Here is a 15,738-nt window from a genome sequence, read left to right as displayed (position 1 = left end):
ATAAAGCAAATATAAAGCAAAATATCTGAAAAGTGGGGGGCACGTACCCCCTTGCGACTGACGGGTAAACGGGAATCAGTCAAGAAAACCCCCCATACAGTAACAAAACCGATGTGCCTGGATAAAATCGCTAAAGTTCTTGGCTAATAACAACAATTACTTTGTTGTAGTGTTTATCGCAGTGAGAGAGAAAATCTCCAGTAAGCTTCTTTTAGACGTGGAAATGTCGAGTGTCCCACGATAAAGATCGATGTGCGTGCCTGAACACGCCTCGAGGTTGGTTTAAAGAAGCTAAAGACCATTGCTCGGTTGGTAGAGTCTGAAACGGGGCCACGACTCTCGGTACCAGTATTGACAATCTATAGCTGATTGGTAGTACGTGTGTGTCCCACCCATGACAGTGCGCACACAAGCAGCCAGTGATCGAGAGAGGGACAGATAGAACGGCAATGTTCCAACACACTGTGCTGCTGTACGAAGCGAAACTCCCTTTTGGCTCAAGCAGCCACAGATAGATCCGGTGATTCAAAATGGGATTATGGCCTCGAGGCCGAAATGTTTTCTGCAAAGTCTGTTTGTAGTAATTGTCAGTATTAGCCAGGTGAGTTTGTCATATTTCATAGACATGTTTTTTTACTATCTAGTATCTGATCCGTATTGATCTAGTTGGCATAAGCCGAGGCACCGCCAGTTTGTAAAATACTATATTACAGTTAACAATTTTGGTGTATGTGCGCGCGCGTGTGTGTTTAAATATATGTGCGTGTGTACATACATTTGACTGTGAGTTGATTTACTTTTGAAAAAATGCATTAATGTTTAATGTTCATAATACTGTAACATGAACATCAAAAAGTCCTGTTTTCAGTATTATTACTTGGGTAACTGTAATAATTCCATCACTTTATTGCTTGATCTTCGCTTTAGAATAACTAATGAATGACTGAATGAATGAATGAATGAGTCTTCTCATTTTGATCATCGTGTTCAGCATAGTATATTAATAAATGTTTTATAACATTATATATTTATTATATATATATATATATATATGATTAGTATAATACTGTCACAAAAGTAAAACCTTTGTAAAATAAAACATATATATATATTAAGTAAATGAAAAGGTAGTTGAAATTCCCTTGAAATAATCCCATAGTAACTCTGTTCTCAGTAGACACTCAGACTTTGATGATTAAAGTCGTTAATCTAAGTTTCCCGGATACGTGTACTCTTTTTTTCCCGCATAAAATTAATATTTAAAAGCAAAAATGTTAAAGGTAAAGAAACAAACAAAAAAACAAAACACCAAGCGAAACAAAAACGAAACAAAACAAAAAAATAACAAAAAACCCCAACAGAAAAAAAAAATAGAAGAAAAAAAAAAGCTCAACAGAGATACATATTTGTACTGAGTAATAACTTGGGTTAGCCACTTTATATTACGTAAAATGTAAAATGTAAATTGTAAATTAACAATGTGTAATTAATAGTGTAATTAATAACCTATTAAAATAAAAGTGATGTTAAAACACAATTTCTCTTCCTGTTCTGGTGCAGATAGCAGATATCACTGTGTACGCAATGTTACTGTCTTGTCAAGTTAAGTTCTAAAACTAAGCAAGCTTCTTTAATTTACTCTTGTTTTAGATAAGATATATACACGCGTTTGTGTGTTTCATATTTGTATTACTCGAATAGAAATCTCAGCAGGGTTCTCTGTCTTCAGTCTCTCTCTCTCTCTCTCTCTCTCTCTCTCTCTCTCTCTCTCTCTCTCTCTCTCTCTCTCTCTCTCTCTCTCTCTGTGTGTGTCTGTCTTCTTCTTTCCTTTTTATTGTTTTCATTTTTATCCTTTGTTTTTGCGTTGCAACATAACTAATATGTCGGGTAATATAAGTTAAGTTTCTGACGTACAGGTATATGACACGGACTCCATGTTTAGTTGTTTAGTGTAACCTGGTCAATGTAGGTAGGCTACCTGTGTTATGGAACAAGGTACTTCTCTCTTCTATTGTGTCAATATAGGTAAGCTACCTGTGTAACATAGAATAACCTAAGATACTTCGCTCTTCTGTCGTTGTTTATTATTCCATTAGCTACGATCTTTAGTGTAACATGATAAAACAACAACAGCTGCCACATAATGTTTTACTAGTGTGGTAGGCCGTCACAAAGTAATCTATTCTTGTGCACTGCCAGTGATATATAATGCCACCGCCATTGTGGTGATATGTTTTGTAAATTAATTATGCTGCCCGACATATATATCAAACAAGTACATTCAGGCAAAGTGAATACTGGAGTCTTGTACGTACAAGAGCTTTCAAATGACTGGTAGAAAGGAGTACTTAAAACACGTGAATGCATTTTAGAATAACAGTCGTTACTGTAGGGCTTTTAATGGTTAACATTAGAGCAAGGTAAATATAATGATATATTATAATATATGCTTCACAAAAAAAAGTAAATAAAAGAACGATGTGTGCTACAGGAATTAAAAATTACACTGAATATGTCTATGAACAATATTAAGTACTCGAACAAATAATAAAAGGATAATAAAATAACAAATAATACTTTATTGAGTTTTGAGGGAAAATAATAATTTACCACACCAAAATAACAAAAATACATTCCCGTAAAAACAACAAAAAAACAACAAAAAAACAACAAAAACAACAAAAAACAACAAAAACAATAATAACATAAAACAGATAATAACAAACACCCCTCCCCCGCCTCAAGAAAGCACAAAAATCCCTACGAAATAACAGTAGTACCAGTGTATGGTTCAAACATATTTATTGATAGTCATATACTAACTGTATATTTCTACGAAAGCTTAGCGCTTCACTTAGCAATTTCTTTATTGAGTACACATGACGATTGTAACAGATTTATGTTCTGATCAAAAGATGCACTGATTAACAAGTTTTATTTACTGGCAACATTTCACAGATTATGTTCTAACCTTTAGAGACTTAACACAAACTGTTTATAAATGTCAGTAATATGCACATGATCAACCACATACGGTTCCAGCACGATGTCTTGTATCTAGTCATGCAACCGAGGACCTAAGGTTGTAATTTCAAGACAAAAACAACCCGGTTTGTCATTAAGAATCATACACCAAATCCGTTGATTAAAATAATTATGTTGATAATTTTACTGTCATTGTATGTACACGTGTTCGTGAGTGTTGCAATTTGCGATTATATTCCATAGCTGATACGTGAGCGTCGTGCTTACAATAGGAAACGTCTTCGTGCAAATGATTCCATTCTCATTAAAACAAAATACAAAACACACACACAAAAATAATAACCACAAAAAAACACCCACCTTGTACATGTATTTGTAATATAATATTGGCTTTTTGTTGGATTTCCCAAACGATAAAGGAAATGAAGACATTATTTGTATAACAACACTTGAAGGCGTTATGGTCTACGGCTGTGATTATTACGACACTAGGTTTAGATGGTAAAATAGAAAAGGAAATGAAGACATCATTTGTATAACAACATGTCAAGGCGTTATAGTCTACGGCTGTGGTTGTTACGACACTAGGGTTAGATGGTAAAATAGAAAAGGAAATGAAGACATTATTTGTATAACAACACTTGAAGGCGTTATAGTCTACGGTTGTGGTTATTACGACACTAGGTTTAGATGGTAAAATAGAAAAGGAAATGAAGACATTATTTGTATAACAACATTTGAAGGCGTTATAGTCTACGGCTGTGGTTATTACGACACTAGGTTTAGATGGTAAAATAGAAAAGGAAATGAAGACATTATTTGTATAACAACACGTCAAGGCGTTATAGTCTACGGCTGTGGTTATTACGACACTAGGGTTAGATGGTAAAATAGAATAGGAAATGAAGACATTATTTGTATAACAAGACGTCATGGTGTTATAGTCTACGGCTGTGGTTATTACGACACTAGGTTTAGATGGTAAACTAGAAAAGGAAATGAAGACATTATTTGTATAACAACACTTGAAGGCGTTATAGTCTACGGCTGTGGTTATTACGACACTAGGTTTAGATGGCAAAATAGAAAAGGAAATGAAGACATTATTTGTATAACAACACGTCAAGGCATTATAGTCTACGGCTGTGGTTATTACGACACTAGGTTTAGATGGTAAAATAGAAAAGCGGGCTGCCGCCAGTTGCAGAGGCTAATTCACCCTCAACATATTTAAGTGCCTTTATTTTTCTTTGGTAATTTTTCCCCCATTGGGATGCTCTTTGTCCGTTAGTCCTCCACCCACAAACTATTTCCTGGATCCTCCCCTGTTATATATTGCCGTTGACATACCTGTCATGAAAGGGGAAAACAATGTGTCTTCGGAAGGTGATGGATCCTACAACCCATCCAACCTGAGACAATTAAGTTGATGTTTTTTGTTTGTTGTTTTTGTTGTTCGTACTTTTCATCTACATAATGGACGATAATTTATTTATGAACTACACAACGAATAAAAGACAGTATTTGTGTTTTTGTATTTATTTCCAAAGTGTTTTGGCGAGTTAATTCCAAAGTCGTGCATTATAGAACTTGCTTACAATGCACGCCATATCCTCGTATGCCGTTGGTGAACGGCCGGAGGGAATACACTGTCCTGTTCTGTTCTGAACCAAACTGAAACCTTCAGACATTGATTCAAGACAATTAGGTCCCATCACTGCTCAAGGCAACAACCTGTTAAAGATAAACTTGTTTATCATTGATGTGTGCAACCATTGTTTTGCATTCTATACACTAATGGCTCGTCCAGTCCATTTGGTAAGTGGTGCAAGACGATTTCTTAACATAAACAAACAGACACGACAACACAGGAAGATGTCCCATGTGGCCGGAAGTCGAACCATAGAGATTTAAAGTTTTAATGTTAGCGTCTCACACGACTGGCTAGGTATTCGTGTAGTTTCTTGAAATGACAGGAAACCAGTTCTTTGTTATTACTTGGTAACAATGTAGAATTTCTGCCGTTTATTTACTTACAGACGACTATTCTTTGACGACCGAAATGCAGGTTGCTGTTTATTTATACTACAAGCACCAGCACCAGTGGAGCGGTGTCTGTCAACACGAAGTTGCAGACACGTATACAGGGGGCGGGTTGGGGGTTGAACCCCCTTCTCCCAGCGAATTATCTTTTTCTCAATGCATTTTTCGAAGAAGTAGAACCCTCCCCCTCTTCATAAACCTTCGCGCGACACAGTCTAGACCAAACACACACACATACACACACACGCAAACACACACACACACACACACAAATGCAAACACACACACACATACACACACACGCAAACACAAACACACACACACAAATGCAAACACACACACGCAAACACACACACGCAAACACACACACACACACACACAAATGCAAACACACATACACACATCTTGCACATTTCGCCACACGCTCGCCTGAGTTTTGTTAATATAGGTATAACAAAGCAAGCCATGTTTTAGTCACTGTTGATCAAGTGGGACCGGCGTATTAGTACAGTAATAGTCTCATTTTATACTTGATTAAATTACATTTACAACCAGTAGAATACAACTAATGACCCGTGGCCAGTGTTCAAATACAGTTAGTGTACCCTTTGATCTACCTGTGTGCCTAAGATAAAGCTGTTACCTGTTGGGTACGAGTTTCTAAAAACTATAAAAACACATTTGGAACTTTTGAAACCATTTTAGATAGACAGAGAGACAGGACGGACATACAGACAGATAGAAAAGGACAGGGCAGGACACGATGAATGGATTGATGGATGGATTAGATATATACTCGCACGCACATGCACGCAAACGCACACACACACACACACGCACACACACAAACACACACCAAACATTGGCGCGCAATACAGTATACCACGATACAGAGTAGCGATAGAGTAGCATGTCGCTGTGCACAATAAACAAGTGTAATGAAGACGAAGGCCTTAAAAAATGTGTATATATATGATGGTCTGTATTTATTTTGCATAACTTTCTTGTCTTCATTTTAATTTTATTTTAATAATCAAATTCAATGCGTGTCGGCTACTAAGTAAGTACCAAAACCTAGCGGGTCGCTAATTAGTAAAACGAAACAAACACCTCAAGCTGTTCAAGGAGTATTAATAGAGAGACCAACCCCCTCCCTCATGAAAACAAAATTCCTTTAAAGGGACTATACAATATTTTTTTAATGTCTGTAATTACATATTAAATACATGTTTCTAAATAAAATATTAATGGTTATATATTAAACATGTATCTAATCGTCCTGATGTTTGCACCTGGTCCAAGTTCAATTTATTTATTAATATATACATTATTGGGATGCAAAATCCATTTTCTGCTTACAAATATTAGGACGACCAGAAACACCTTGAATATGCACACACTGATATTCTAAACACGATAATATATTTAATATGTAATACTAGTCGTTACTAAATTTTATTAAATCAATAACATCTTACAATTAATGCTGTGAACTCGGGATTGTCCCTTTAATTTAAGTAGGGTTTTTTCCCCTTGCTGTTGGTAGTGGTGGTTATTCAACGGATCAGAAAGTTATTTATTACTGTAATAAGATTAAATAGGTTTGCAATAAACTTGATCTATAGCTTAATGTTTCCTTACCGATAGACGTTGATTCGTAATCGACACCATTATAACAATCCGTAACAAGTAACAAGAAAGTGTGTGCGCGCGCATGTGTGTGTGTGTGTGTGTGTGTGTGTCTGTGTATGTGTGCGTGCGTGCGTGTGTGTGTGTGTCTCTGTGTGTGTGTGTGCGTGTGTGTGCGTGCGTCTGTCTGTGCGTGCGTGCGTCTGTGTGTGTGTGTGCGTGCGTGCGTCTGTCCGTGCGTGCGTGCGTGCGTGTGTGTCTGTGTGTGTGTCTGTGTGTGTGTGTCTTTGTGTGTGTGTGCGTGCGTGCGTGCGTGCGTGCGTGCGTGTGTGTGTGTGTCTGTGTGTGTGTGTGTGTCTGTGTGTGTGTGTGTCTGTGTGTGTATGTGTGTGTGTGTGTGTCTGTGTGTGTATGTGTGTGTGTGTGTGAGAGAGTGTGAGTGGGTAGGTATGTGTGTGTGTGTGTGTGAGTGGGTAGGTGTGTGTGTGAGTGGGTAGGTATGTGTGTGTGTGTGAGTGGGTAGGTATGTGTGTGTCTGTGTGTGTGTGTGAGTGGGTAGGTGTGTGAGTGGGTAGGTATGTGTGTGAATGGGTAGGTATGTGTGTGTGTGTGTGTGTGTGTGTGTGTGTGTGTGTGAGTGGGTAGGTGTGTGTGTGTGTGTATGTGTGTGTGTGTGAGTGGGTAGGTGTGTATGTGTGTGTGTGTGTGTGTGTGTGAGTGGGTAGGTGTGTGTGTGTATGTGTGTGTGAGTGGGTAGGTATATTGTGTGTGTGTGTGTGTGTGTGTGTGTGAGAGTGGGTAGGTATGTGTGTGAGTGGGTAGGTATGTGTGTGTGTATGTGTGTGAGTGGGTAGGTATGTGTGTGAGTGGGTAGGTATATATGTGTGTGTGTGTGTGTGTGTGCGTGGGTAGGTGTGTGTGTGTGAGTGTGAGTGTGAGTGGGTAGGTGTGTGTGTGTGTGTGTGAGTGGGTAGGTATGTGTGTGAGTGGGTAGGTATGTGTGTGTGTGTGTGTGTGAGTGGGTAGGTGTGTATGTGTGTGTGTGGGGGGGTAGGTATGTGTGTGTGTGTGAACATACATATGTGTGTGTGCGTGTGTGTGTGGGTAGGTATGTGCGTGTGTGTGTGTGTGTGTGTGTGAGTGGGTAGGTATGTGTGTGTGTGCGTGCGTGTGAGTGGGTAGGTATGTGTGTGTGTGTGTGTGTGTGAACATACATATATGTGTGTGCGCGTGTGTGTGAACATACATATATGTGTGTGCGCGCGCGCGTGTATGTGACCATACATATGTGTGTCTTTGTGTGTGTGTTTGTGTGTCTGTGTGCGTGTGTGTGTGTGTCTGTGTGTGTGCGTGCGTGCGTGTGTGTGTGTGTATGTGTGTGTACGTGTGTGTGTCTTTCTTTGTTTCTTTGTATTTAGGCATAGGCATTGATTTTTGCCAGAATTAAATGAAAATGCCTGAATCTGGATAACAACGTTTATTCATATTTGTATTACTACCAAACAACTACGCATTTTTACATGGATTAGAACTAATATAATAGAATGATGGAAATACATGGTGAAAAGTTTTTGTCCAGCTCATTTTCCCCGAATCTATTACCCGAATGCACTTGGAGAGGTGTGGGGGTGTGGGTGCGCGGTTGACCCCCCCCCCCCTCCCGATCCCCGTCACGTACGCTTATGCTTTTAGGAGAAGTGCCGCCCCAAGAACTACTTTGACAGATCATGTTCTGTCGTACACGTATTCCTTCAATCTCAACTAAATAATCCAGCCTTATTCGAGAGAATCGATAAGATATTTGTATATAAATAAAAACACCTGCCCGAGCTCTTAGTAAGCCAGCACCTAAGTGTACTGACACGCAATATCGTATTCAAAGAGAAACTCTTCTACTTTATTATCTTCTACTGTTACATGTCTGCGCCGCGCCATTTACATTTCCAGCATGCTATCAACTTAATTTATTATTTTTAAAACCAAATTACTTATTCTGCCAATTTTCTGACTCATTCTTTGATTGGAATTGGTCCAACTGATTAATGGATAGTTGTTAGTGGTTACTAAGTGAAAAGTCGGTGTAGTGGTCTTACACCCCCCCCCCCCCCCCCCCCCCCCCCCCGATGGGGCGGAACGTAGTTCAGTGGAAAAGCGCTCTCCTGATGCGCGGTCGGTCTAGGATCGACTCCAATCACTGGTATAATTTTGCAAGTAAGGTTTTGATTGGTCGAATGAAAGGTCAACAGGACATGAGCTCCAACGGGGTGCTGTTAGATCCACATGTAATAGTAATTAACCAGTGGAGCTAATTTTAATTAGATTGGGATCGACCCCCGTCGGTAGGCCCATAGAGTTATTTCCTGTTTCAGCCAATGCTCTATAACTGGTGAAACAAAGACTGTGGTTTGTCCTCTTATGTTAATGGGATAGTGTATATGAAAGATCTCTTGCTGCTAATCGAAAAGGGTAGCCAATCGAATGGCAGCAGCGACGTTCCTCTCTCATTGTCTGTGTGGGCCTTAATCACCTCAGTGGACCCATTCTCTGATTGTGTTTTTACCTGTCCCAAACAATATACAACTGGCATATAAAAAGCCGTGGTATGTGCAATCCTGTCTGTGTGAAATCGCATATAAAAGATCCCTTACTGCTAATGAAAAAACAAATGTAACGGGTTTCCTCTAAGAACGTACGTTAAAATTACCAAAATATTTGATATCTAATAGCCAATGCAAAAATAAATATATAAATATGCTCTAGTGGTCTTGTTGAACAAAACAAACTTTCAACTTTTATCTGTGTGGTCCTTAATCGTATGACCGACGCTATACAGCTTTAAATAAAATGAATCGAGTTTGTGATGAAATAAAACCTTTTTTCCCCCTTTCTTCCTTCCTCCCCATTGATCTGTAGAATCTCATTTAGAACCTTCCATCCAACCACTTCCATCCAACCACTTCCATCCAACCACTTCCATTCCATCCAACCACTTCCAGCCAACCACTTCCATTCCATCCAACCACTTCCATCCAACCACTTCCAGCCAACCACTTCCATTCCATCCAACCACTTCCAGCCAACCACTTCCATTCCATCCAACCACTTCCAGCCAACCACTTCCAGCCAACCACTTCCATTCCATCCAACCACTTCCAGCCAACCACTTCCATTCCATCCAACCACTTCCAGCCAACCACTTCCAGCCAACCACTTCCATTCCATCCAACCACTTCCAGCCAACCACTTCCAGCCAGTGGCTGAACTGCTACACCACCGATACCTGTAGCTTCCTGTTGTGGTCTAATAGTGCAGATGTCATGGCCTAACGGATCGATACACATCAGTGGAAACCACTGGTGTAGCCAGGGGGGTCAGGGGATCAGTGCCCCCTTCCCCATTCACACCTTGTTTTTCTCACCACGGCAGGATGATATATATATATATATATATATATATATATATATACATACATACATACATACATACATACATACATACATATATATATATATATCATCCTGTCGTGGTGAGAAAACGTGGTATACATGTATATATCTATATATATATATATCTATATATATATATATATATATATATAGAGAGAGAGAGAGAGAGAGAGAGAGAGAGAGAGAGAGAGAGAGAGAGAGAGAGAGAGAGAGAGAGAGAGATCATCCTGTCGTCCCGTAACATGACTCATAGACAACGTGGTCACACCCCACCCCCACCCCCACCCACCTCTCTGTGGCTGCTACTCGGATATAACAGCCAATGTGACGGAAACTCAATAAACAAGGTGCTGGGTGTCTTATACATTAGTTTCCTTGTCAAATGTGATCCGTCATATCGTCACTGTTTGTGGCGAATTCCAATATGACAGACAGATTGGACAAAAGAGTTCACTTTTCAAACCTTCAAACAGTGATGAATGCACAAGATACGCAATGATTGTTGTAGTAACAGATATCTAATTCAGAAATTACAGTTTCACCATTTAGCGTGACGGGATGGACAGAAGATGACATTTGCATCATGTATTATATTGGAAATTCTATCTTAGTCGTAAATTAATTAATACTAGGCATCCTGCAGTCTCAGTACAGGCTTACGTGGAGGTTATTGCCCACGGCGTCACCTATATCTGTGGGTACGATAATTCGCCGTCAGCATTTCCAATGTTCACGGTATCATACGTGACTGTTACGCAATCGATTTATCGATGATATTCACAGCGTCAGCAAACCATATTTCGAGTCAATGTACGGAATGAATGAATGAATCTGTCTGATCTTTCTGCGAGCCTTAGCCCTAACAATACGAAATGCATCCAGATTATCCCCAGTAGGTTCATGTTTTAACCTCTCAAGGGTCCTGTTTCGCTCTTTGAATGCATCCTTGCACGTATCATTAAACCACGGTTTATTGAAACGATTTGGCACTGCAGAAGTCTTAGGAATAGTTTCATCTGCAATGTCCTTCAAGATGGAAGACGAGTGCTGAACGGACCCCAGTTTTCCTTTGCCAACTTCCACCTTTGAACCCGTTCAAGTGATGGAGGTCCATCATTCTCCAAAATAATGGGAAAGTGGTTATTACCACAAGGGTCTGGGCCAACTTTCCAGGAGAAATCAATAAAAAGTGATGGACTACATAACCTACATAGCCTAGAATAGGGTTAAATCTATGGAAGTGAAAGAACCACTTGCAGAATGAAAATATGTACGACTTTTATCATTAAATAAAAGTAAGTAATTTTTTTAGAATTAAGTCTAATTGTTTTCCTCTAATATTAACATCCTCGCATCCCCACAAACTGTGGTGACCATTAAAATCCCCCATAATAATAAAGGGAATAGGGAGATGATCAATAAGATCTTGAAGGTCCATTGGTTTAAAATTAAAATGATTACGAGATAGCAAGTAAACTGAACACAGAGTAATAGTTTTATGAGCTGTAACTTTTACAGTCATGGCTTGTAACGGAGTATTTAATGTGACAATACTCTGAGGGATGTTTTCATTAGCAAGAATGGAAACACCCCCAGCTGCTCTATTTTTAGTTTCTTGAAATTTATGATAGAGGTTAAATCCTCTCATGGTAATATGATCAGTGTCCTTCAAGAAGGTTTATTGAAGACACACTGCAAGAGGATTATGTTTTTGAATTAAAAAACTTAATTCATCAAAATTGGGCCTATGCCCACGGCAGTTCCATTGTATTACTAAATTAGCCATTAGGGGGAAGTACGGGAATTATCTTCGGCTTATGAGATCTCTCTGGTTGTGGACGGTCATCTGGCACTATATCCATTTGATCATCCAAAAGGATTGTTGGTTGGAACCAACTGTTTTTAAAAATAGTGACAACCAATTTATCTTTTCGGACACCGGAGAAGCATATTTCCCGTTGTTACATCTAGATAGCATTAAGAGAGAGTTGAGAGTTTTGAGAGAGAGAGAGAGAGAGAGAGAGAGAGAGAGAGAGAGAGAGAGAGAGAGAGAGAGAGAGAGAGAGAGAGAGATACATACATACATACATACATACATACATACAGATAGTTTATACTTATACTTTCTGATCCCTGTTATTTAATTATGAAAACCTAGTACCATCTTCATTGTCTGAAAGTGTCAGTGACGTAATGTAACTGCTAAATACGCGCCAGAACTTCAGTCACGTTGTCTGTTTGTGCAGACTCCACTGTACTTTGGTACCTCCCAGTCCATTAACACTTTTTATTAACCAATTTTTAATGGACGTTATTTTTCTGTAGTTTCTATTTACCCCCAAAAAAACCCAGATTACATTTGCTATTCTGCTGTCATTTGCAAATATCTCTGCTGATAACATAATATATATTCATTAATTAGGTAATGTCGGACAAACGATCGATTCCATCAGTCATAGCCATTTACGATCGTTTTATGATTAACCCGCGGAAACGGTCCTGTTGATATTGGAAGCGCTCGTAATTTGCGGTAGGAAATTGAATGCTCTGAATTTCTATGCTGCAGCTGATGTGAGAATTATTTATGTGCCACAATTGGTATTTCTTATTACTTTCTTAATTAATTATAATTTAATCATTAGTTGTGTTCTTACGAAATGATGTATTTTTAAAGAAGCCACAAGCATGTAACATATAGACATAGAGATCTTTTGTTAAAACATCACAAACACCAACACGCGCGCGCGCACGCACACACACACACACACACACACCAACACAGAAGATACATACATTCATACATTCATACATACATACATACATTCATACATTCATATATACACACACACACACACACACACACACACATATATATATATATATATATATATATATATATATATATATATATATATATATATATATATTATATATATATATAGTTTGGAAAAGAAAATTCCCCCTTTGCTCTGCTGGGACAGGAACACACTACCCACCAGCCGCAGCCGTAAGTCAGATAGTTTGACCACTACACCGACCTCGATAACACTTGAGGTTACCAACCAGTAGAACAGATGATATATATATACTCTGTCAAAAAAGAAACGCATAGGTGATAGGGAAAGAAGAAAAATGTTTGATTTTACAAAATATAGTTTTTTTGTACAATGTTGCTGAATGACCATGTTTGTTAATGTTCCTGGAATGGGACAGCATGTCCAAATGCATCCTAAAACAAATTTAACGCACGTTGTGCGACAATTACAGGAAATCAGCGTGAAATGGTCAGATTTGGGCGAATGCACGTGAAACTCGGGGAAAAGGTTGGGGTAGTGATGGGTATTTAAAGTTGCAATGCTCGCAATGATGCCTCATTTCCATTTCGACGTAGACGAGTTACAAGATGCCAAGACTAAACCTGCCGAATCGAAACAATGGAATAGGCCCCCTCCAGTTAGGTGAATTGCAGTCAGCAGTCGCGCGCCACATGGACGTCCATCAGAGCACCAGTTCACGTCTCTGGGACAGGTACCAGCAGTTTCAATCAGCTGAAGACCGGCCCAGAAGTGGAAGACCTCGCATAACAACTGCAGCTCATACACCGGCAGAAGTGAACTTGTGTTCGTTCAAGGCAACCTGACAGCTGTACGCTACCGGGATGAAATTCTTCGCCGTCACATGGATCGACAGAGAGAACTCTTTCAGCAGGTCAATGCCAGGCCGCATACGGCAGTGTAACAATGGATTTCCTACAGAATGAGAACATTAAGGTGCTGTCATGGTCATCAAGATCGCCAGATCTGAATCCCATTGAACATCTATGGGACGGACTGGACAGACGTGTACGCCAGCGTGACCCGAAGTCTCATACGCTTCCGCAACTGTCACATGCACTGCAGGAAGGATGGGTTAGGATTCCACGTGCCCGGATTCAGAGACTCATTCAGTCTATGCCAAGGAGATGTCGCGCAGTGATTGCTGCTGCTGGTGGCCACATAAGGTACTGATTTTAGCGCCCTCGTGCGATGCTGTTTGGTGATGAAAACGCTTCCACTGCCGTCAGTCCATAGCAAGAACATTGTCACATACTCATGTCAAATGTGTCTGTGATACGATCATAAATAACGAAATTATGCCACTTTGTATTAAAGAGATAATTCCATGAATATTTCGCCTATGCGTTTCTTTTTTGACAGAGTATATATATATATATATATATATATATATATATATATATATATATATATATATATATATATATATACATATACATACATGCATGCATACGTCAAGTTGGTAAGAATCATACGCCCATATACATACATAAATACACAGACATTGAAGTCGGGTTAGATACTACAGGGTGTATACTACCAAATCAAATCCCATAGACGACAATAGTAACATATGTGGCTAAAACTCCTACCTGCAACGTATCAACCGACATAAACGCCACGGATATAAATACTACCACCCCTTACACTTAAAGTGAATCAGAAAAAAATGGGGGTCAAGCTGCTCGTTTCTGAGATAACGGGTAGCGTCTATGACTACCCTAGTTTTGCACAAAATTCGAGTACTGTTTTTTTACAGGTACCCCATACATGTTTCAAGCACAAGGCTACTTGACACATTGGTACTAGATGAAATAAAATTGCAATTTTGTTTTACCCAGATGAAACTATTATTTTATACAACCAACACACTCACATTTATAACCAATCACAGGACTTGTGGTGTTCACTTCTCTATCAAAAGATCGGTGCACCTCGCACTTTGACCCAGCCGGAAGTTATTTGGTTTAGTACTACCTATAAGACTTCAAAGAGTATAATTATATTCAGGGATTCTTTGTTAGACAACACCAGTATATATGAGTGAGATGTATAAGACCTTTAAAATGTTGTTATTAATATTAGTAAATTATCATTGGATTTTTTCAAGTTAACTGATTGATACTACGAATTCCTCGAGTCGTGTGATATGAAATCTGTTTGAGTGCTGTAAGATCAACTTTTTAAAAGGTGTTTGTTTATTCGTCATATTATCGACAATATAATTACTCTACGGACTATACAATTAATGGCCTGCCTTAATTCGATATATTTCTATTTTTGGAGAATTACGCTAACTTGAATCCCATAATGTATATACGATAAGAATGTTTTCTAAAGAGGTAATAGCATATGCTATTTGTGTAAAACATTACGGGTAATCAAAGTATTTTACCGTTATGTCTGAAACGAGCAGCTTAACACCCGTTTTAGCTCCTCTATGACGTTCTTTGGCGGAGCTTTCCTGCCAATTTGTCTGGTGTCCGTCCGCCAACGTTTCCTTCGAAGTCTATCTTCTCTTACAGTTCTGATTGAATTGTTCTCACACTTGGTTCAGTGATCCTCTGGCGCATTCTCAATAAATTAATAGAGAGAGATTTTGAAAAAATTTAATTTTTGAATTTTTATTAAATGTTTTAAAAATATATATTAAAAATTTGAGTATAGTATTTTGATCGGATAGTTCTGAAACTTGGTACTATGACAAGACAAGACAAGATATTTATTCAGTTATTGAGGCTACAAGACCAAGACAACTACTTTTAAAATATATTTTTAAACAATATTTATTCAAATAAATG

At 38.7% G+C, this 15,738-nt stretch overlaps 1 protein-coding gene across 1 annotated transcript in view; it reads left to right on the top strand.

The window, feature by feature from the left end:
* Positions 1-393: 393 nt before the first annotated feature.
* LOC121382015 overlaps positions 394-15,738 on the top strand; it is a 50,514-nt gene continuing 35,169 nt past the window's right edge. The window contains exon 1 of the mRNA XM_041511480.1: positions 394-601. Coding sequence (XP_041367414.1) covers positions 539-601 — 63 coding nt within the window. The 5' untranslated portion in view covers positions 394-538. The remainder of the gene's footprint in view (positions 602-15,738) is intronic.

Source organism: Gigantopelta aegis, chromosome 9 (genome assembly GCF_016097555.1).
Source record: "Gigantopelta aegis isolate Gae_Host chromosome 9, Gae_host_genome, whole genome shotgun sequence".
Lineage (NCBI taxonomy): Eukaryota > Metazoa > Mollusca > Gastropoda > Neomphalida > Peltospiridae > Gigantopelta > Gigantopelta aegis.
The sequence above is the reverse complement of the archived record's forward strand: the minus strand, read 5'-3'. Positions and strand labels throughout refer to the sequence as shown.